The 21,986-nt window shown below is 40.4% G+C and overlaps 1 protein-coding gene across 1 annotated transcript in view; it reads left to right on the top strand.

Moving 5' to 3' along the window:
* Positions 1 to 2,390: 2,390 nt before the first annotated feature.
* The window catches only part of NOX3 (NADPH oxidase 3), a 62,675-nt gene continuing 43,079 nt past the window's right edge, over positions 2,391 to 21,986 (top strand). The window contains exons 1-5 of the mRNA XM_077811802.1: positions 2,391 to 2,435; positions 3,068 to 3,163; positions 3,366 to 3,476; positions 4,252 to 4,336; positions 15,323 to 15,468. Of these exons, the coding sequence (XP_077667928.1) occupies positions 2,391 to 2,435; positions 3,068 to 3,163; positions 3,366 to 3,476; positions 4,252 to 4,336; positions 15,323 to 15,468 (483 nt within the window). The remainder of the gene's footprint in view (positions 2,436 to 3,067; positions 3,164 to 3,365; positions 3,477 to 4,251; positions 4,337 to 15,322; positions 15,469 to 21,986) is intronic.

The raw sequence follows: 21,986 nt of genomic DNA, 5'->3' as shown, positions 1-21,986 counted from the left end.
AGTTACTTATTCAAATGTGTCAGTAGGAGTCATGGGATTTTTTTTGCCTCCTCCGTATACCCTGCCCACCCCACCATAAAAGAGGTATAAAAGGAAAATATGGAAGTGGTCACAAAATGGATGATGGAACAGCAGAAAGAGCAGTAACTCATTCTACAATTTATGAAGAAACAGCAACAAAAAACAAGACCAGCCACAGATCCTGGAACAGCTGCTTCAGAGACTTATTAATCTGTGTGGGCTGCCCAGAGCGTCAGTGAACGCCATTCCTTCCTTTGCAAAGATTGGATTGGAAGATGACCAAGAGGCTTACCTGGTCAGTTTTGAGAGGATAATTGCTGTAGCCCATTGAAAGAAGGAGACCTCGGCTATTACACAGAGGCTGAGGCACTGGAGGCCATTATGGTCATGACTGCAGACTAAAATAGGGGGATAGACAGAAGAACCTTCACAGAAAAAAAATGTGCTGAGGAGTCAAAGGGGTAGCCAAAAAACCGCACTCTCCAGAACCCAGAAAGAAGCCACAAGCCCTTCCTATGATCTGTTGGGGGCGGGGTTTGTGGAGAAGGGAGAAGGGATATATATACAAAACTGTATTGGTTCAGGAGTGTGATGAAGCAGAGGCATGTGGTCTTGTGGAGGAGCTCTCTGCATCCCAGATGAGTACCTTAACCACAATACTGTAGCATATTCTCTTTCAGTCTCTCCTGTTGAAGCTGTTCCACAGTGTATAAATAATGAATTGTGCCAGAGAGAGTATGAAAATTACTGTACTGCAGGACTGACAAGGAACGTGGGAAGACCCAACATACAATCCCCTGGTTCCAAATGGATATTTAATTCCAGGAGAGGATTCACGGCTATGAATTCTGAGCTGATGGAGGCACCTCCCTTGAACCTGGATTTATGTGTTTAATTGCCTTTGAGGGGCAGGTCTTTGGATGAACTCCTCTCCTTGGAATTTTCTTCTGTTGTCTAGTTTAGGTGACTCAGCATGTTGGATTTGGTGGATCCGTGACTCTCCCCATTGCATTGCATAGGGAGCCTGCACACCTAGCTCAGGGGTGTGTGTTCCAGTAGGTGGCAGGGCATCTAAATGCTAGGCATTGCAAGACTGAGTCTAAAGGTTAAACCAAATTAAGACCTCTTTCATTCTGAATGAGAGTGTCTACACAGAGGTTTAATGCAGTTTAACTAATCCACTTTAAATTCACACCTTTAGTTAATTCAGATTAAAATATCTTTTGTGTCCCTGTGTAGACAAGCCCTAAGTCTCCTTTATGGATCTAGCCCAGAGTCCCTGTGTGATGTTGGGCAAGTCACTTAAAGCAAACTTTACACAAGTGTCCACTAATTATATGATTCTAATTTTCTGGGTGCCTGACTTGAGAAACTGGAGTCTGATTTGCAGAAGTGCTGAGCACTCAGAGTTGCAACTGAAATCATTGGGAGCTGTAATTTGAACGTATAAATGCTATATAATACTGAGTACACTGCAGGTCAAGCCTTAGGTATCTCAGATTGGGCACTGAAAATTAGTGGATGCTTTTGACTTTAATCTCTTTGTGCCTCAGCTCCTCCTCATCTCACAGGGGTGTTGTGAAAATAAATTTGTTTGTGAAGCAGTCAGATCCTATATTGATGAGCATCATAGAAAAACCAATAAGGAAATTAATTTTGTATTCAGAGCAGAGTCTGAATAGGGCATGGGACCATATATTGCACACTGAGGGTAAAACAAAATATTGAATAGCGTCTCACTAAATGAACACTGTCCATTCTGTGCTCTGAATAAAGCAGGGGTCTTGTGTGAAAAAATAGTATCTGATCATGTTATTAAGGTCTGTATCATAATACATACTCACAAAGGGTCTGTATTAAGGTTGTATAGGCAACTTTCATTCTGGCATTTCCTAACTTTTGAGTGCTTGACTTTGCAATCATCAACTTCTTTTAAGATAATTTTGTGTGTTTAAGATATATACATAATGAATACTCCATCCTGTTTGGTATTTTAAGAACTTGCATCATGAAGAATTATGTTAATTTCTGCTGAACCTGTGGTGAAAGCCAACCCAGCATGGTAAATGAGGATAATTTAATGAAACCAGCTCTCATTTTCTGTAAGATAACTTTTGAAAGAGGAATCACTGGACACAGATCAGCTTTGTATTTACACAGGTCATAAGGCATGTCAGTTTGGTGATCTGCTCATAGCAGGAAGTCCTTACTTAAAAAATTCCTAGAGAGAGCTGCAGCTCGGGTAGGTGCTTATTAAGATCTAAAGACAAAAATTAGTTAGCAGAAAAGCTTGAGGAATGTACAGAGAACTCAGGTTATGTTATGAGGCAAGAGTGAATTGCTGTTAACATAAAAGAGTGGCAATCAAGATGAGATGCTGGGTTTTCAGTGAAAGTCTGTCAGTCCTGTTATTAGTAAGTATCTCTTTAATATTAAAAAAACTAATTGGCTATATATAAGTATTTAAGCTTGTTTAAGAGGTTTTTTATGGTTTGCTTACAGTAAATGAACAAGTGAAATGTAAAACCTGTATAAAATATTCAACTTTTATAAATAGCCTTTAAAATAATTTAATGTCTTACTGTATTTTTTAAAGCATTTTACTTCTCAGATTAAGGGAACAGTGGTTTATAATTGTATTGGAAATTGTGCTCTGAATTATTTTCTGATTTTTTTGCCATGCGGGAGTTCCCTCAACCTTCCCAACTCTTTTCACTTCTGAAAGTCTTTAGTTTTCATTGTTATTGCCTTTTGCAAACACATACACTTACTTCCATGCTAAATCAAATGTGCTATCTGACATTTACTATGTAATGATATGTCCTCTACTGGGGGACTATATCCTGCATTTGACAAAAGATAGCCTCAGTCTGATAGGTATTTTCCATTTCTAACTTCTGTGATCTTCTAGAACTGTGTTTCCAACTGGTATTGAAATATTTCCCAGGTCCTTTTGAAAGAATACCACAAATGATTTAATATGCAGTAAAATATCCAAGGTGGCATTAATCAGTTGTCTTCCCCCAACCCCCACTTTTTATTGTAGCTGGTGTGGCTGGGATTGAATTTATATCTGTTTATTGACACATACCACTGGTATGAAGAAGATGATGCTTACCTTTATACACGGGTTATGCTGGGTGTAAGTATGAGTTAGTCTGCTAAGCATCTTCTCAAAGGAGAATGTTGCAACATACGTATTTTATTATCGGTCCCTACTGCACTACTTTTGCTGATACCGAGTAATTTTTCCATATGAGAGACTTGCTTTTTAATATGTTTCCTTTCTTCTTTAACCTCCCCCCAAATTTGTAATATAATTTTTTATACCATTATGTGTACAGTCAACACTGGCTTGGGCGAGAGCTTCTGCGACATGCCTTAATTTTAACTGCATGTTAATCCTGCTACCAGTCTGTAGAAATCTTATTTCATTCATAAGGGGAACAAGCATTGTAAGTACAGTTTTTGAAATCCATGTATTATTTTCTCTTATTTCTATAGCTCATCAATGTTGTCCAAATAGAAAAATCTGTGCATTTAGTTCTGAGTTATTATTGTTTACACTGTTATTATATGCCCATAATTAAAAGGAGACTAATCATTTGTAGCTTTAGAGGCAACACTATTTAGGGCTAGGTTCTGCATAATACTGGTGATGCGAAGTGTTGTGCATATAAGCACAAAGTAAAATGTGATGGTGTAGACAAGGAGTATAGGGGAATTCAACTTGCATTAATGGAGAACATTGCTGTATATCCATCATGTTACTCCTGTCTAGTGGCAAGATGAAGGTGAAAGTGAGGAACACATAGGTGGATCCTCATGTTTCTAATGAAAGTTGAGATTCTCACATACTGACATGATTCCAAGAGGCAAGGCTTTAAGAAAAAACCCAAACATTTATAGACTTGCAATAAAATCACAGGAGTCGGCAATACTGTAAAAATGTGCCCTCTCTTTGTGCACTACATAAGAACTTACACGATCAAGACCTTATTCAGTAATTGGTTTCCACTGAATTTCTGCCATTAAACCCCCAAGTGTACTGAATCCCTGTGAGAAATACTTGAATAAATCATGTCAATATGTAGCATGCAATTGCTTGATTTTTAAAAAAATTAAAAATAGCTGTTGAACTCACAGTCCCCCTTTCCCTATGTGTGAGTTAGAAATAGTAAATTGAGTGAACTATGTAACTTGTAAAATGAGTTTTGCTTTTTTGCCAAGTGTTGTAGAGGAGCACTGAGGAGACAACTTGACAAAAACCTCACATTTCATAAGATAGTTGCCTATGGAATAGCTGTAAATGCAAGTAAGTTTTCTATTTTACCTGGTTTGTCTTTCATTTGTCGCTTAATAATGATATAGTGATTCTACCTAATATTATAACCTCTGTATGCCACCCACCTGCCTCAACAGGTGGGGGGAACTTGATGGGGTCAGACACCCACTACGAGACACTGGGTAGCTCCTCCTGCTAGCAGTTTCTGGCACCCATTGGCCAGCTGAGGAGAAGAGAGTATTGATTGCCTAGCATTCCCCAGCTCCCAGGATTTAACCTGGCACAGGGGTCATATGGAGCATCCTTCAGAACTGGTTTCCAGTGCAGTTAAGAGAATAAAATGAATTGGTCCCAGAGGTAAAAGACCTGGAATTTTGGTGATGGGCCTTGGGCTCATGGAATCCTCTTGAGGGCAGGAAGAGTGGTAGAACTCAGAGAGAGCCGAGGCCTGTGGGTGGTAGGCTGAGGACAGCCTATCCCGAGTTATGGGTTATATGGTAAGGAGCTCTGTAGCCCCTGCACTAGAGCCAGTTAAATGCCTAGTATAGGGGAGTAAAAGTGATTAGAGAGTAGCGGTCCTCTGCTGTGTTAAAGTCTAATAAAACTTGCAGCTTAATTCCATGCATGTGTTTGTCCTCATTTTGCTGCTGTGTCCGTATAAAAAACACTGATACACTCACTGTTCTAGTATGACCATTTAGTGAGTCAAACTTTAAATATGACAGGAGTCTTTCCTGCTGGTCAATAGTCTGCACAAAATTCTAGTTTTTGCTGTGGTAGAGTTAATAACATTTCAGCTGCAATAGTGCCTAAAGGTTACCCTTCTATTAGCTCCATCAAGCTTTAGAAACTTACTGCCTAGTGTAAAGACCTGACTTCAGTAGCATTTACCAAATCCTTGAGAGAAAGTGTAACCCACACACCTCCTGGGTGTGATGTTCTGTCCCCTCTAGTGGCACTGAAACCACTGAGAGAGAGAGAGAGAGCTTAATGAGTCCACTCTATAGCCTTACCTAACAGGTGTAAGGCATTTAGCTCATGCAGTAGAGGCTCATGCACAAAGCTCCCGGGGCCCCAGGTTCAATCCTGGCAACCGGGGCCTGTCAGTGGTACAAAAGGATATTTGGAGAGGTGGCATAGTATTTTCATTACTTTGTGTGAGTACTCTGCTCAGATTTCTAGAAACACCTACCTCAGACTGGACATGCTCAGAAACTTAACAAAGTCTGTTTTTCTGTAGTCACTCTGTAGCAGGGTAGCTACCTTGCTCCTAAAATAGAAGGGGTTAAAAGCAGCCCTGGAGAGGACTGTGGCTGGGGATGGCTGATTGGGGAAGCAGCCATAGCTGGGCTATGCCCCAATCAGGGCCCAGCTGGCCTGTATAAAAAGGCTGTGAGCCAGTGGACTAAGGGGTCTCTCTCTAGGCTGGGAGAGAACAGGGCCTGCCTGACAGGGTACTGAGGGTGGTGCAGTGCTGGGGATGGAGTAGGCTGAGTGGGGGTGCTCTAGGCTGGTAACTCCCCAGGCTGTAGGGCTTAGTCCAAGGTCCAGAGAAGTACTGAGAGGCAGAGGAAGGCAACATGTCCAAACCCCCTTGCCTATGATGAGAGGCCTTTACACTGCAGTCTGCCCAAGGGAGTGGGGGCTTGGTGATGACTGGCAGTAGCCTAGACTGAGGCAAGGTGGGGATAGTGGGTTGGGGGTTCCCCAGGAAGGGGAGACCCAAAGGCAGAGTGTGGGGGTACTGCCAGGGGGCAGAATCCCAGAGAAAGGGGTACTGGGGTCTGTGAGGGACATGGGGGCCAGAGCTGTGGTGGATCACTGGCCTGCAAAGGGTGTTCCATAGTTCTTTAGATATAAACTCATTTGATATTTATACTTAAGATAATGAATAGAATCTTCAGGGTGTGGGAGATGACAGCCAGAGAAGACCGTTGGTTTTAGGTTAGACTGATGGACTGACCCGAGTTAAGATGTTCTGTGTATATGTTAACTATGCATCTAATAAAGACTGTTGTTAAGTTGCTAGCAATGAATTATCATTAAAACTAGTGGATTACCTGAATATAAAACCGCACACACATTGAAGTCAATGACAAAATTCCTATTCACTTCAATGGGGTCAGGGTTTCACATGGGTTGTTTTTTGTTTTTGTTTTTTTAAATATATTTATTTTTTAAATCTTGGGGGGGGAGGGGCTTAAAGCAAGAGAAACGAAGGGGTTAATTAGGGTTGCTACAGCCACAGCAAATTTTACTGTCAGAATTCTGCTCTCACAATGTCATAATTGAGCTTGACTCTAATATTCTGCTCTCCCTATATGAGGGATCTGCTTTCCCATGCATGTATCTGACATTAACCTTTCCATGGAGAGAGAGCAGAATATGGAATCAGGATCCTCCATTAAGATCCAAGAGCTGAATTTTACCTTTTGGATGTAATGTTAAAGTAGTTAGACAGGAAGGGGGAGGAGGTGGAATATGTATCTTCCAGTATATTAGGATGATTTGCTTATCTGTCATGTCCATTCACTTATCAGAGTTCATTTTCAGCATAGAACACATTGCTAGAGAATGCAACACTTTTTTTTTCTTTTAATTAACATATCAACGCAGGACTGTAAATCAGCCAACTTCTAGTTGGTGTATAATTTCTGTCATACTCCAAAATGGGAGTAAAACTGCACAGTCAAATAAGCCTGTTTTATTTTTATTTTTTATATTAGTGTAAAAATGTTTGCTAGTGTGTTAAACTGGACATTTTTGGAAATGCAAGCTTCTCAGAAAAGTGATTACTTTATAACTTCAGTAATTCCAGAGATTTACACAGCAGCTGATGTCAAGTGCCAGAATGCCAGTACTTAATCCTGATTGTCTATAGGGAGAAATTGATGACAAAATTGAAAAAAAGAACCTCAAAACAAAAGGACATTTGACTAGTGAAACATTACAATTTATGAACTCAAGTTTCCTTTTAAAAACAAGTGAGAAAAACATTTTGTTTGGGGAAATACTGAGTTGATGATGATATCCTTTGTGTTAAGAAGGGCCAGAAACTCAGTTGTTTAAAATACAAAATTAAATGCTACAGAAAACTCCCGATACTAAACGTTTAGTCTACCTCTGTACATTGTGTGGAAAATCACATTTATCTGCTTGCACTATAAGCTGCTACCCATAAGTATATTCAGTTCCTTGTTATAATATTTAGCAATGTTAAGATGATGTACAGAGAAAAATGTGAAATATTTCAGGCACTATTGTCAATTTTTTTGTATGCTAAAAAGCATTATAGGTAGTACCTGCATAAACAATCAAGTGCCACACAACTGTTAGAAATTTTCTAGTTGTTCTTGTGACGTTGCACTCCGTATATTTTATGGAAATATGTTTATAAGTGTGAATATGATTGGAATATGCTTCATACAAAAGGTCTCTTGTAAGATATTACAAAGCTTATAATCTGTGTGTTCATCCTATTTTTATGAATGTATCATTCTTGTATCTGAAGCTAGAAATATGAAGTATTACTCTGAAGTCCTATTGTAACTATGCAAAGTATGGGCCATTAATGGTGGCTTGGAATCTTGATGGCTTCCATTAACTAGGACAATTGGTTGTGAATGGCTCTGTTTACTCAGGTTTCAGAGTAGCAGCCCTGTTAGTCTGTATTTGCAAAAAGAAAAGGAGTACTTGTGGCACCTTAGAGACTAACATTTATTTGAGCATAAGCTTTCGTGAGCTACAGCTCACTTCATAGGATGCATTCAGTGGAAAATACAGTGGGGAGATTTATATACATAGAGAACATGACACAATGGGTGTCGCTCACAAAAGCTTATGCTCAGATAAATTGGTTAGTCTCTAAGGTGTCACAAGTACTCTTAGTCTGTATTTGCAAAAAGAAAAACACAGCTGCTACTCTGAAAACTGTAATGAGAGTGATCACTTAAGGTGAGCTATTACCAGCAGGAGAGCTGGGGGGAAAAACCTTTGGTAGTGATAATCAAGGTGGGCCATTTCCAGCAGTTGACAAGAATATCTGAGGAACAGTAGCGGGTGGAAGGGGGGGGATAAACATGGGGAAATAGTTTTACTTTGTGTAATGACCCATCCACTCCCAGTCTATATTCAGACCTAAGTTAATTGTATCCAGTTTACAAATTAATTCCAATTCAGCAGTCTCTCCTTGGAATCTGTTTTTGAAGTTTTTTTGTTGAAGAATTGCAACTTTTAGGTCTGTAATCAAGTGACCAAAGAGATTGAAGTGTTCTCCGACTGGTTTTTGAATGTTATAATTCTTGATGTCTGATTTGTGTCCATTTATTCTTTTACGTAGAGACTGTCCAGTTTGACCAAAGTACATGGCAGAGGGGCATTGCTGGCACATGATGGCATATATCACATTGACGGATTTGCAGGTGAACGAGCCTCTGATAGCGTGGCTGATGTGATTAGGCCCTATGATGGTGTCCCCTGAATAGATATGTGGACACAGTTGGTAATGGGCTTTGTTGCAAGGATAGGTTCCTGGGTCAGTGGTTCTCTTGTGTGGTGTGTGGTTGCTGGTGAGTATTTGCTTCAGGTTAGGGGGCTGTCTGTAAACAAGGACTGGCCTGTCTCCCAAGATCTGTGAGAGTGATGGGTCGTCCTTCAGGATAGGTTGCAGATACTTGATGATGCGTTGGGGGGGCTGAAGGTGATGGCTAGTGGCGTTCTGTTTTCTTTGTTGGGCCTGTTCTGTAGTAGGTGACTTCTGGATACTCTTCTGGCTCTGTCAATCTGTTTCTTCACTTCAGCAAGTGGGTATTGTAGTTGTAAGAATGCTTGATAGAGATCTTGTACGTGTTTGCCTCTGTCTGAGGGGTTGGAGCAAATGCGGCTGTATCGTAGAGCTTGGCTGTAGACAATGGATCGTGTGGTGTGGACTGGATGAAAGCTGGAGGCATGTAGATAGGAATAGTGGTCAGTAGGTTTCCAGTATAGGGTGGTGTTTGTGACCATCGCTTATTAGCACCGTAGTGTCCAGGAAGTGGAGCTCTTGTGTGGACTGGTCCAGGCTGAGGTTGATGGTGGGATGGAAATTGTTGAAATCATGGTGGAATTCCTCAAGGCTTCTTTTCCATGGGTCCAGATGATGAAGATGTCATCAATGTAGCGCAAGTAGAGTAGGGGCATTAGGGGACGAGAGCGGAGGAAGCGTTGTTCTAAGTCAGCCATAAAAATGTTGGCATACTGTGGGGCCATGCGGGTACCCATAGCAGTGCCGCTGATTTGAAGGTATTCATTGTTCCCAAATGTGAAATAGTTATGGTTGAGGACAAAGTCACAAAGTTCAGCCACCAGGTTTGCTGTGACATTATCGGGGATACTGTTCCTGATGGCTTGTAGTCCATCTTTGTGTGGAATGTTGGTGTAGAGGGCTTCTACATCCATAGTGGCCAGGATGGTGTTTTCAGGAAGATCACCGATGGATTGCAGTTTCGTCAGTTTCCCCCACTGTTTCCCCCACGGTTCCTCAGACATTATTCTCAACTGCTGGAAATGGCCCACCTTGATTACCATTACAGAAGGTTTTTCCCCCCAGCTCTCCTGCTGGTAATATCTCACCTTAAGTGATCACTCTCGTTACAGTGTGTATGGTAACACCCATTGTTTCATAGCTCACATGTTTGTAGCTCACAAAAGCTTATGCTCAAATAAATTTGTTAGTCTGGAAGTCTTTAAGCCATAAGTACTCCCTTTCTTTTTCTGTTTACTCATCAACCTTTCTGGATACATGTACGCCAGCCCTGAAAGAATGGAGAAAGAGGTCTTACAGTGACATGTGATCATGTCACCTGTTACTGGAATCCATCTTAAACCTGGTGCTTTTCCATTTAGAAGGAGGGATGGGGATCCAGAGAGACAAAAGATTCCCGCCTTGTGCCAAAGCTATAAAAGAGGGTGGAACAGAACAAGGGGGCTACAGTCATGAGAAAACCCCTAGTTACCATCTGAGCTGGAACTAACAAGGACTGTACAAGGGGAAAGGATTGGGCCCAGACTAGGAGGGATTCTAGTCTGTGAAAGAAGCTTTATTGGAGCATCTCTGAGGGTGAGATTAACCTGTATTCAGTTTCTTAATGTATTAGGCTTAGACTTGTGTGTTTTTGTTTTATTTAGCTTGGTCACTTACTTTGTTCTGTCTGTTATTACTTGAAACCACTTAAATCCTACTTTTTATACATAATACCACTTTTGTTTGTTAATTAACCCAGAGTAAGTGATTTAATGCCTGGGGGGGGCAAACAGCTGTGCATATCTCGGTCAGTGTTTATACAAGGCCGACAATTTATGAGTTTACTCTGTATCCGCTTTATACAGAGTAAAACAGATTTATTTGGGGTTTGGATCCCATTGGGAGCGGAGTGTCTGGGTACTGGAGGCAGGAGTACTTGCTGAGCTGTTTTCAGTTAAGTCTGCAGCTTTGCGGGGTTCAGTCCCTGGGTCTGTGTTGCAGCTGGTTAGCATGTCTGTCTCAACAAGGCAGGGTTCTGGAGTCCCAAGCCATCAGAGAAAATGGGCTCAGAGGTAGTTTCAGCACATCAGGTGATAGTCCCAAGGGGTCTCTGTGACTCAACCCGTCACAGTTCTAACAAGTAAATTTTCTCTTACAGTTTCAAATATGGCAGTAGGAAGCTAAACTAATTTGCAGATGAAATCACTGAGCTTGATATTTGCACAATATGAAGTTGTAAATCACTTTTTGTTTAATAATAAAACCACAAATATTTGTCTCTACTTTTTAGTTATTTTAACACTTTCACTTAGTAGCAAGCTAAAGATAATTAGAGCAATATTAATATTCTCTCTCTTCTCATACGGTAGACTAGCTTGGTAGAGGTTTTTGTGGCCTTGGAAAAAGTTTGTAGCTATGTTTCCATACCAATCTTTAATTTTTTATCAGATCTCATACAAATTCAACTGTAGGCTTCAATTGGCCAGGTGTAATTAGAGCCTGGTGGAAGTAGGTAAGTTGAAAGAAAGAGAGGAAACAATGTTATCTATAATCAAGGGGCATCACTGAAAATTCAGTAAAGGGAATTCTGCTTAGTGTGGCTTTCTGCATACTGTCTATAAGAGCTGCCTAGGAGTTACTCACCCTCTAATAAATCTTCCCTGTAAATCTGTAGAATAAAATCACAGGTTCATGCTCTCTCAACTTGATCCACACAGATCATTCAAGATGTTCTAATTCAAATGGAATATTTCAATCCAAAAAATATCTTGAACCTAAAGATCTTTATAAAAGAGGAGCAAATAATGTTTCAGATGTCTCTCACATTAAGTTTCTTCCTCAAAAGAAAGTAAATTTATATATTTACAAATCTACAGTTTCCCCACTTTAAAAAAAAAAAAAATTTGGAACTAGTGTCATAATATTAGTGCTGGCTTTAAAGATAACCTGCAAAAGAAAAAGAGAAAAATCTTTTATTCAATGTGAGATAAAGGTAGTCTGGAAGGGTTTAATATTAAAAACCTACCCCAAAATTTCTAAAGATCTATATAGATGCATTGCTACATAACTACTGGGATTATAATATCTCAAGAGACAGAAACTTGTGCAACTGAGAAGAGAGAATTTTTAATTGATTTTGTTCAGAAAATGAGGGGAGGCCAAAAATGACGGGTCATGAGTTTTGTAATGTATGGTAAAAAAGCAGAATATTTTGGGCTTTTGCCAAAAACTAATATTTCAGCCACAAACCAAAAAAAATCAGTTTTCCAACACATTTTTGGGGTTTTGGTTATTTGGTTTTCCAACAAAATGTCAAAAATTTTCAGGGAAAGCAGACCCTTGCCATAAAAATGTGTGTCTAGTTGAAAACCCAATTTTCCATTTGGGGGGAAAAAATGATGGAAAACTTTCTACAAGCCCTAATTTTCAACCAGTTGTTAATAATTTAGTTTTTTGTTTGTATGTGTGTCCCCTATTTATCTTCAAATGCATGACTGACTTGTGAGAATCTTTTTCTTAAAAATTCAAAAATAACACTTTCTCCTCCCCTCAATCGTGGCTAAAATAGCTCCATCTCCAGTCCTAATTTAGTCCTCTAGGAAAAATCCGGGAAGACAAGATTCTATATTCCAAGTTTTTCTGAGGACAATATCATGCAAAGCTCTCACCAGCCCTCACCTTTATTATCCAGCAAAACTTTAAATTGGGAATGAAGTTAATAAAACAAATTAAAAAGTACCAAATTAAGAATGTATGGAATTTAATATTAAAATATCAGATCATGTGCTGGGCTCGGTATGCTTATACATTGTTGTATTACACAGATTCATAATTTAATATGTTAAATGGTATGATTTTGATTTTTCTTGTAGTTCAGAAGGAAAAATCTGTGACAACAGAAAGCAGAGTAGGTGATGCTGCTACGAAACTTAGGGTCAGTTTGCTGAAGCATTCAGACTTTTATGCAAGACCACTCACTTAGCGAGGTTAAAAAGGACAAGATTTTGACCCTTTGATTTTTATAATAGTGGGAATACCAAGATGGTTAATTAGTAGCAACTAACTTCAAAATGATTATTATCCTAGGCAGGCATGCAGAAAAAGAGAGATAAGCACATGCCCTCAGATAAGCATGTGCAATTTCTATTTAATTCAATGAGAGGTGTGCATGCTTCACTGACAGCAGAATTGGCTGAATAAGACTAACTAAATTGACCAGACTTACAAGAATGTAATTAAATTACATTTCTTTGTTCTTTTTTAAAATTATTTTTAAGATGTACTGTGGACACTGCTCTCTATGACAGCCCCTCTTCCCTTTCTGTCTCCCCAATAAAAGCATGTAATTTGAACTCGGTGGACTAAATGAAAAATGTAAAGGCTAGCATACAAATTACTACACATGCATACCATTTCTAAGGTTCCAGATTTTACTAATAAAAAGGGCTAAATCCTGCAGCCCTTACTCAGGAAAAACTCCCACTGATGTCATAGGAAATTTTGCTTGAGTAAGGAATGCAGAATTTCACCCATCGTATATGTTTACTTATGAGCAGTGGGGAAAGTACTGGTAAAAACAAATTATAGATGAAGCATTCTAAGCTCTTTACCCATAATGAATAAATTGAGAGCAATGAAAAATGCTCATATGTTTCAGGAATTTGTACAGTGGCTTTTGAAAGTACTAAGCAAATTCCACACACTGTAGATCTAAGGAAACTCCACAAAATGCACTATAGCGATATAAAATGTTTTAGCTAATGACAAGGTATCTGGTGCCAGACTTTTTAGTTTGCTACAACTATTGTACATTAAAGGAACTACACTGAAATTGAATTAGATGTTTGCATTACTCTTGCTCGCCTGCTATAATTCACTTTTAGATTGAATTATTTTTTCTTTTAGTGGCCCACAAGAAACTATCAGAAGCACAAGTCTAATAAAACTCAGGCCAGTACTTAACATCATAGGAGACCCAGAGAAACCAACATTCTGAATGCATTTGTTCGAATTTTAATATTTTTTTCTGTATAGGATTATATTTCATATGTTAACATCTTGCACAAAATAACTTTCAGGACAGCACAGTCTGGCTCACGCTAGAAGACTTGTGTTGTATCTGTCAGGTACAAGTTGGAGTGATTGTCACCCATCAGAAGGAAGAAAATTCCAGGTCTAAGTAGATTTCTTAGTAAGGCCCCCAAAACATGAGTCTGGTAGGATGTGTTTGCATTGGGAATAGAACTCTGATTATGGCAGAAGAAAAGAATAATGTGCTGCTGCTACCAAATAACATTTTTACAATGATTAGAGCAAACTACAGTTTATCTTTTACAGTTTATCAGTTTATCAGTTTATCAGTTTATCTAAGCAAACTTAGATAAACTACAGTGGAAATTTGATCTTCGCTTTCTCACAGAAGAGGTACAACAGTGGGAGCTGCAATGTATGCTTCCCCACTCTGCCCTAAGTGAACCTGACACTGAAGGACTCACGTATTGGCAGGAAAAGGTTATGACTATTCAATCCTGAGGTTCCCCTTTGAGATTGCCCATTACTTTAGTTGTAGTTTTGTGATGTGGTAGTTTTTGTCCAACAGGAATTAAGACCTATGACAACCTGTTATCATGGCCACCCATTAGGTTGCACCAATTGTGTCACTATTGACATTAAAATTTGCATAAGTGCCGTTGAGGTGAAAGGCTCCATAAAGTTTTTAACAAGAGAAGGTGCCTAATTTTGAGTGAAACCAATCAATTTTATGGTGTATCATTCCTATTTTGAAGAGTTTCAGAGTAACAGCCGTGTTAGTCTGTATTCTCAAAAAGAAAAGGAGAACTTGTGGCACCTTAGAGACTAACCAATTTATTTGAGCATAAGCTTTCGTGAGCTACAGCTCACTTCATCGGATGCATACTGTGGAAAGTGTAGAATCTCTTTTTATATACACACAAAGCATGAAAAAATACCTCCTCCCACCCCACTCTCCTGCTGGTAATAGCTTATCTAAAGTGATCACTCTCCTTACAATGTGTATGATAATCAAGATGGGCCATTTCCAGCACAAATCCAGGTTTTCTCACACCCAGCCCCCCCCCCACACACACACACAAACCCACTCTCCTGCTGGTAATAGCTTATCTAAAGTGACTACTCTCCTTACAATGTGTATGATAATCAAGGTGGGCCATTTCCAGCACAAATCCAGGGTTTAACAAGAATGTCTGAGCACACCTTTCCATGGCACCAAAAGCTAAAGGGCAGTAGATTTGGGAACACAAGAAATGGCATCATTGGGAAGATTATGTTGAAGCTGCTATTCCATTTTATACATTGAATATAACCAGTTGCCATTACACATTGACAAAAGTCTATTTTTGTTGTTGTTTACTGTGTAAAGATCTTAATCCACACAGACTTTTTAAATATTTCATGTCATAGTTAATAATATTGATGCTGGCATGGGTAAACATACAACTTTAACTTCAGTTTGCATAATTATCTCTTTCAAACAGTCATCCACATTGTTGCACATCTGCTCAACATAGAGCGATATCATATAAGTCAATCGAAGGAAGCAGGGGGGTTACGGAATAAACTTTCTGGCATTGGCAAAACACCAAATGAAAGCTACTTGAACCCAATTAGAAACTATGAAATGGTAAGTTGTCACAAGGTGCTTGCTTTCCTCGTCTGAAAAATTGTCCTCTGCAGGTTCTTTTGTTGATAAAACTTTATTTCAATACCTTTTTAAGCATAGCTAGGAGATGCTGTCAAAGATTAACCTGAATTTCATCTGAAAACAATAGCTTAAAAACTGCAATATTCAGATTTTCCAGCTCAGAGAAATGTTTGCTATGTTAATTAGTTTAGGAAGGAGATAAGTGGGGTGTGGCTGAGTGTTATGATTAGTTGAAAATTTATTAAACCTGTAAGCTATTGATATATGAAATATAACTGACAACCTCAGACTAGAAAAAGAGAACAATATCTTAAATTTAAAAAAACCAATAATAGTACATAATGAAACTTCTTTCACAGCGGGTGTTAGGTTCTCACAGTGGTTTTGCAAGATGTCCTGAAGTTGGGGCTAGATTCTACTTTTTGTAAATTGGTGTTCATCGGGAGTAACTTCATTGACTCTGGTGGACTTACTCTTGATTTTACACCCAGTGTAAACAAGAGTAGATTTTTTTTTCCTCAATGAGTGCAGGCTGCAGTTAGTTGATTTTATTTTTGTAGCTGTTGCATTAGACCATAGTTCACAGTGGTGGTATTTTTTGCTTGTGTATAATGTCTCATACTTCAACTATAATGAGAATTATAGGTGCTAAGTAGAGAGCCAGTAATTGGAAAATAGGCATCTGGATAGAAGGTGGAAGGGCAAGCATAAATCTGTGTCTTTGCATTGTTTTGCAAGCGTAAAGTTATGATATCATTGTATTAATAATTTTTCAGCTTACAAAGTGACTATTTCATCTGCTTAAAAAAAAATCAAATCTCATACACATCAAGCAAACTACTCCACTAGCATCAAAGCCCCGAACATACATGGCCTTGACCTGAAAGTTGGCAAATGGGTTGGTCTCTCAGACCCACGGGGAAAGCAAATTCTAGAGTTTAGAGCCCTTGCTGGGACACTCTATCCACAGTCACCAGATGCACATGTGATGTGTTCACTACTGATTGAAGAGGAAGAGTTTGTAGGTTTTAGAGAGGGTCCAACACCCTTTGGTGGTTTACTCCCATTTTTCTGAGGCAAGCCTACTCTTCCAAACACATAGAAGTAAATTTCCTAATGTCCTTTCCAAACCTCTCTAATAATAATATACTTGCCTGGCAATTACATGGTAACTAAATGCCAGTCCACAAAGTAGCCTATATTTTAACCTTTTGATGATTAGTTTTACATTTCTTTTATTGCCCACTTGCATCTGTCTCTACATTCTGAATAAGTCTGCCTTTCTGAATAAATTCTAACAAAGGATTTCTTCCACCTTTACAGAAGAAAGTTCTGAAAGCAGTAATTCAAGTATTCTTTTCAGCTTAGTTATGCCTCTGCAGTAGCAGTGTATGAAGCATCTTTGACATTTTTCATTGTTTTATCTCAACATTCAAACTAGCCAATGTAGTGTAAATGGTAAAAATGTCACCTAGATCAATCCCGTTAACAGGCAATAGGATCTGAACATATTCATCACAGGCACCAGTTTGAAAATGTACTCTGTGCAGTCAAGTGTGAACATCTGAGAGTAGTTCAACTCTAAAAATGGCACTGTGGAACTTCCATATTAAATAAGTCCACTTTGCAAGTAAAATGTTTGGGTTTTTTTTCCTAACTTCTAACCCTACAAAGTCAATTTGGGATCTGGAAGTCAAGCTGTGCATTCGTGTGCATCATCCACAGTAATCTAGGGTCTGCAGGCCAAGTTAGGCCTTCAATTACAGTGTATAAAAATGGTTACTTATCTTGCAGTATCTGTTGTGCACAACACATCTCAAAGAACATACACATTCCACTGAAGGTGGGTGTGCATGCATGCCAGTGCACTCAAGTCGGATATGCCAGCAGTACCACTAGGTAGCATATGCACCCCTGCCCTCTTCATGCTTTCAGGCAAGGGCATAAAATGGGCATCTTTGCCACTTCTCTCTCCATTCCTTCACACGGCTGTAATAAATTCCAAAGTAAAGGGAAGGTGGGAGGGTTGTGAAATATATATGCACAACGCATCTCAAAGAACAACAATTACTGCAAGGTAAATAACCTTTTTTTTTTTAACTTTGAGAGATTGTGCATATATACATTCCACTATATGTGACTCCACAGCAGTTCCTTTGCGGGGAGAGAGACTTCGGATCATCTGAAGCGGGATTGTAACACCAACTTGCCAAAGCTGGCATCATCGAGAGGTCTGAATGATGGCATAATAAATAAAGTATGCAGAGACCACATTACTGCCTTGCATATATGACCTATAGAAACATTACTCAGGAATACTGTGTCACAAGGCGGCCTGGTGTATTGAGCAGGGCCACTCCTATTGGCCCAGTGTGGGGTTGGTCACACGATCATTGGGATTCTCTGTTGGGTCAAACAATTGTGATGGGGGGGACTCTGGGCCCCTGACAGGGCCAAGTAACTAAGAAGTCCGTAGTCCCTGGAGGGGGGGGAAGCAAACGCTCAGTCTCTAGCCTCCTGAGCCTCCTGGCTGGGGCAAACAATAGTAGTTGGGAGCACTGACTCTGTGGGCAGGGCAGACCAAGCAAACAATCTGTAGCCTGGGATGGGGCAGAGCAAACACTCAGTCTCTAGCTAGGGCCCTTGGTGGCCACGCCTAGTGGCAGTACAGGGGATGGACAGCAGAGGAACCCAGGCCCACCCTACTCCAGCGGGTTCTGACCCAGGCTCTAGGAAGCCAGAAAATTCCCTGTTAAGCATTGGCTTCTAATACATAAGGCCCATCTCCGGTATCTCCTTGGCTGGCAGCAGCTCAGTGTCCCAGTCAGACTCCATGGTTGACTGGTCGTTCGCTGCTTAGTCTGGGTCCACAGTCCCAACAGCCTGGAGAGTCACTGGTTCCTCTGCAGTAGGGTGACCAGATGTCCTGATTTTATAGGGACAGTCCTGATTTTTGGGTCTTTCTTACATAGGCTCCTATTACCCCCTTCCATCCTGATTTTTCATACTTGCTGTCTGGTCACCCTACTCTGCAGGAGCCTGCAGTACATGTCCTTCCTCCCCTTCTGCCAGCCCCAACTGAGCTGGGCTGCCTCCTTTTATCTGTCTTCTCCACCTGGAGCATGCACAGCAGGCATGAGGGGCGAGGGCCTTTGGGCCCACAGTGATTGGTCTAGCCCCAGTGTGGTGGTGGTACACCCCATCACATTCTGAGGCAATGGAGTGAGCCTTGGCAGAGGAAGCAGTTATTCTTAATGGAGGAGAGACTTTAGTAAGATTGTAACAGAGCTTGATATAGTCAGAGAACCAGTGTGAGAGTCACTGAGATGACACTGCACAGCTTGCAAAGAGCTGGGATGCAGTCCTGAAGGATCTAGTGCAGCCCAAGTAAAAAGCCATGGCTTAATGAACACTCCAAGTTATGGAGAGCCTCCTCAGCCTTAGATACATGGGGTTTGGAGAAAAAACACCATAAGATTAATTGTTTGACATAGGTAGAAAGATGACAGTACCTTGGGTATAAATTTAGGATGTGGCCCAGAAGGGATACCTTGTCCTTTATAAAAGACAGTAAAAGAAGGGTAAGCTAAAAGAGGTTGAAGCTCTGAAACCCTACTGATGGAAATAATTGCCACCAAAAACTCAATCTTCATACACAAAGATAATGAAGTCATATCCACAGATTGGAGGGAGGTCCTATCAGATTGGAAAGCACTAGATTCAAATACCAAATGGTTATAAGATCAGACACAGGAGAGTAAACCTTGACCAGGCCCTTCAAAAACTGAGAAACAAGTGGAAGTCTTTAAATCATGATCTGAGGACTTCAGTAACCCAACAAGAGGTTAGGGATCTATTATGGGAGTGGATGGGTGGGATTCTGTGGCCTGAAATGTGCAGAAGGTTAGACTAGATGATCATGATGGCCCCTACTGACCTTAAAGTCTATGACTTTATGAGGAAAAAAAATGGGAAAATTGTCTATTGGCAGATGTAGTGTAGGAATAGAAGCCAGGTGAACTCTCATAGAAGTATTTGAAAGGCCAGATGATTTGAGATGCAAAAGATAATCCAATATATGTGACTTCTGTGTGATTGGGAAAGAAATGATGGGAGCATGTCCAAATCGAAAATCTCTTACTCTTTGCTGTGTATGTGACTTTAGTGGAGTCTGTTCACTAAGATCACCCAAACCTCTCAGGAGCACATTTTCTCTTGAATATTTAACCAGAGATCCATGCCATAAGATGGAGAGATTTGAGGTTCACATGTAGAGACTTGCCCTAGTTTTGCGACAGAAGATCCCTGACCCAGAGGTAGAATTATCGGTGACCTGATGGAAAGCTGATATAGATCCATGAACCAATACTGTCTTAGCCGCACCAGTGCAATGAGGATTGGTATGCTCTGTCTTGTTTTAGCTTCCTTAGGACCCTCTGAATGAAATGATCAGAAGCGAATGCATATAGAAGATGACTGAATCAGGGAAGAAGAAAAGCATCTATGATGTAACTGGGGTTGCGATCCACCTTTGGGCAAAATCTCATGCATTTGTTGTTGAGGTTTGTTGTGAATAATTCTATTAGTGGGTACCCCCAGTGGTGGAAAACCTGAAAGATAACATCCATCCTGATCAACCACTCATGTTAAGTCTATGAAGACCTTACTGAAAGAAGAGTGTTTCTCATTCCTGGAAAATGGAAGGCCTTCAAAGAAACTTTGTGTTGAATACATAGATTCCGCAGGAGGATAGCCTCCTGACACAACTGAGATGACCTTGCCCCTCCCAGCTTGTTCATGTAAAACATAGCAGTCGTATTGTCAGTGAGAACTTGAATCACCCAATTCTCAATATGAGCATAAATATTTTGTCGGCCCAATGTACGGCCCTGAGCTCCAGCATGTTTATATGGAGGAAAATTTCCTGAGGTGAGCTTGAGCCTGAAGTTGACTAAAATGGGCCCCCTAGCCTTTGACAGATGCATCTGTAACCAGAGACATAATCAGTTCTGGGGACAGAAATGGAACTCACTTGCATACATTCTGCTGATCCATTCACCAATCCAGAGACTGAAGCACTTGCACGGAAACACAAATCTGCATGTCCAGCAGATGCCTGGAAGATCAATATACAAATGAAGCCAAGACTACAGTCAACAGAGGTGAAGTCTGGCATGCAGAGTTAATCACGTAAATGAGGCATGTGGCTGAGACTCGCACTGTCATTGTTGGATTGAACTTGAGGATTTCTGAAAAGAAGGCTATAGATTGGAAGACTTCCTGTGGAAGATAGCCATGTTTGTTATGGTGTTGAGTTCTGCTCCTATAAAAGTTTTATGTGCTGAGTTGGTTGTAGCTGTGATTTGTTCAAACTTATTTTCAGACCTAGATGGAAGAACGCGTGCCTGATGACTAGGACGCTGTTTTGGACATGATCCCTTGATGCTGCTTGATCCAACCAATCATCCATGTAAAGAAATATGTGAATGTCCAGATGATGAATGTGGGCTTCTATCACCACCATGAACTTGGTGAAAATGCTCGGAAGGCCAAAAGGAAGCACTGTGTACAGGCAGTCATTGATGGCTATCAGAAATTGAATGTACTTCCTGTGGGAATGATGTATCGCCACATGGACATATGCATTTGTAAATTGAGGGCAGCATTCCAGTCTTCAAGGAAGGGATAATATAAGCAAGGGTGACCATCCTGAACTTGATTTTCTTGATGAATTTGTTCAGCTTTCTTAGATCTAGGATGGGGCAAAGGCCACCAGACTTCTTTGGAACTAGAAGGGAACAGGAATAAATTCTTCCAGGATCCTCTATTGTGCCCAACCCATAGCTCTTAAAGTAACATGGTCTCATGAGAAGACTCTGAAAAGGGATGGGGAGAGTGGGTTGGGGAAAGGGAGGGAGATGGACTGGATTACATATCCAGTGGGTTGAGTACCTACTTGTCCAACATGATCTTCTGCCATGTACAATACAATCGTTGTGATCCTGAAAGGAGGAGATATAATTGGTGTGCTGTCCTCAATCAAAGAGTCAAAATGACTGTTTTGAGGTAGAAAATGTCTGGTGAGAAGGGCCCATTGTCATGGCAGGTAACATCAAAAAGGTCTTTAATCTTCTATGTACTGGGGCCTCTGATGGAACAATGGTCTCAGGTAGGGTTGTGATTTAAATTTGCTTCATTTTAGTAGCGGAAGTGTAGACTCCCAGTGAGCAAAGTGTTGCACGAGTCTTTCAGTGTGTGCATAGCATCATCCATCCTGGAGGAGAACAGCTTAGAGCCCTGAAAGGGTAAATCTTCAAGTGTAGTCTGCAGCTCTTTTGGAATTCCGGAAGCCTGCAGTCAGAATGAATGCCTGATGGAGACAGCACTGGCAACAGAACTCAAGGCTGTCAGGGGCATCTATTGCTGCCTGAAGTTATGTAAGTTAAAGTGAAATAAGAACAAAGCAGATCCATGCTTCTTACAGTCTGTCAGCCATT

Source organism: Eretmochelys imbricata, chromosome 3, assembly GCF_965152235.1.
Source record: "Eretmochelys imbricata isolate rEreImb1 chromosome 3, rEreImb1.hap1, whole genome shotgun sequence".
Lineage (NCBI taxonomy): Eukaryota > Metazoa > Chordata > Testudines > Cheloniidae > Eretmochelys > Eretmochelys imbricata.
Note: the sequence above shows the minus strand (reverse complement) of the source record. Positions and strands in the feature narration are given on the sequence as shown.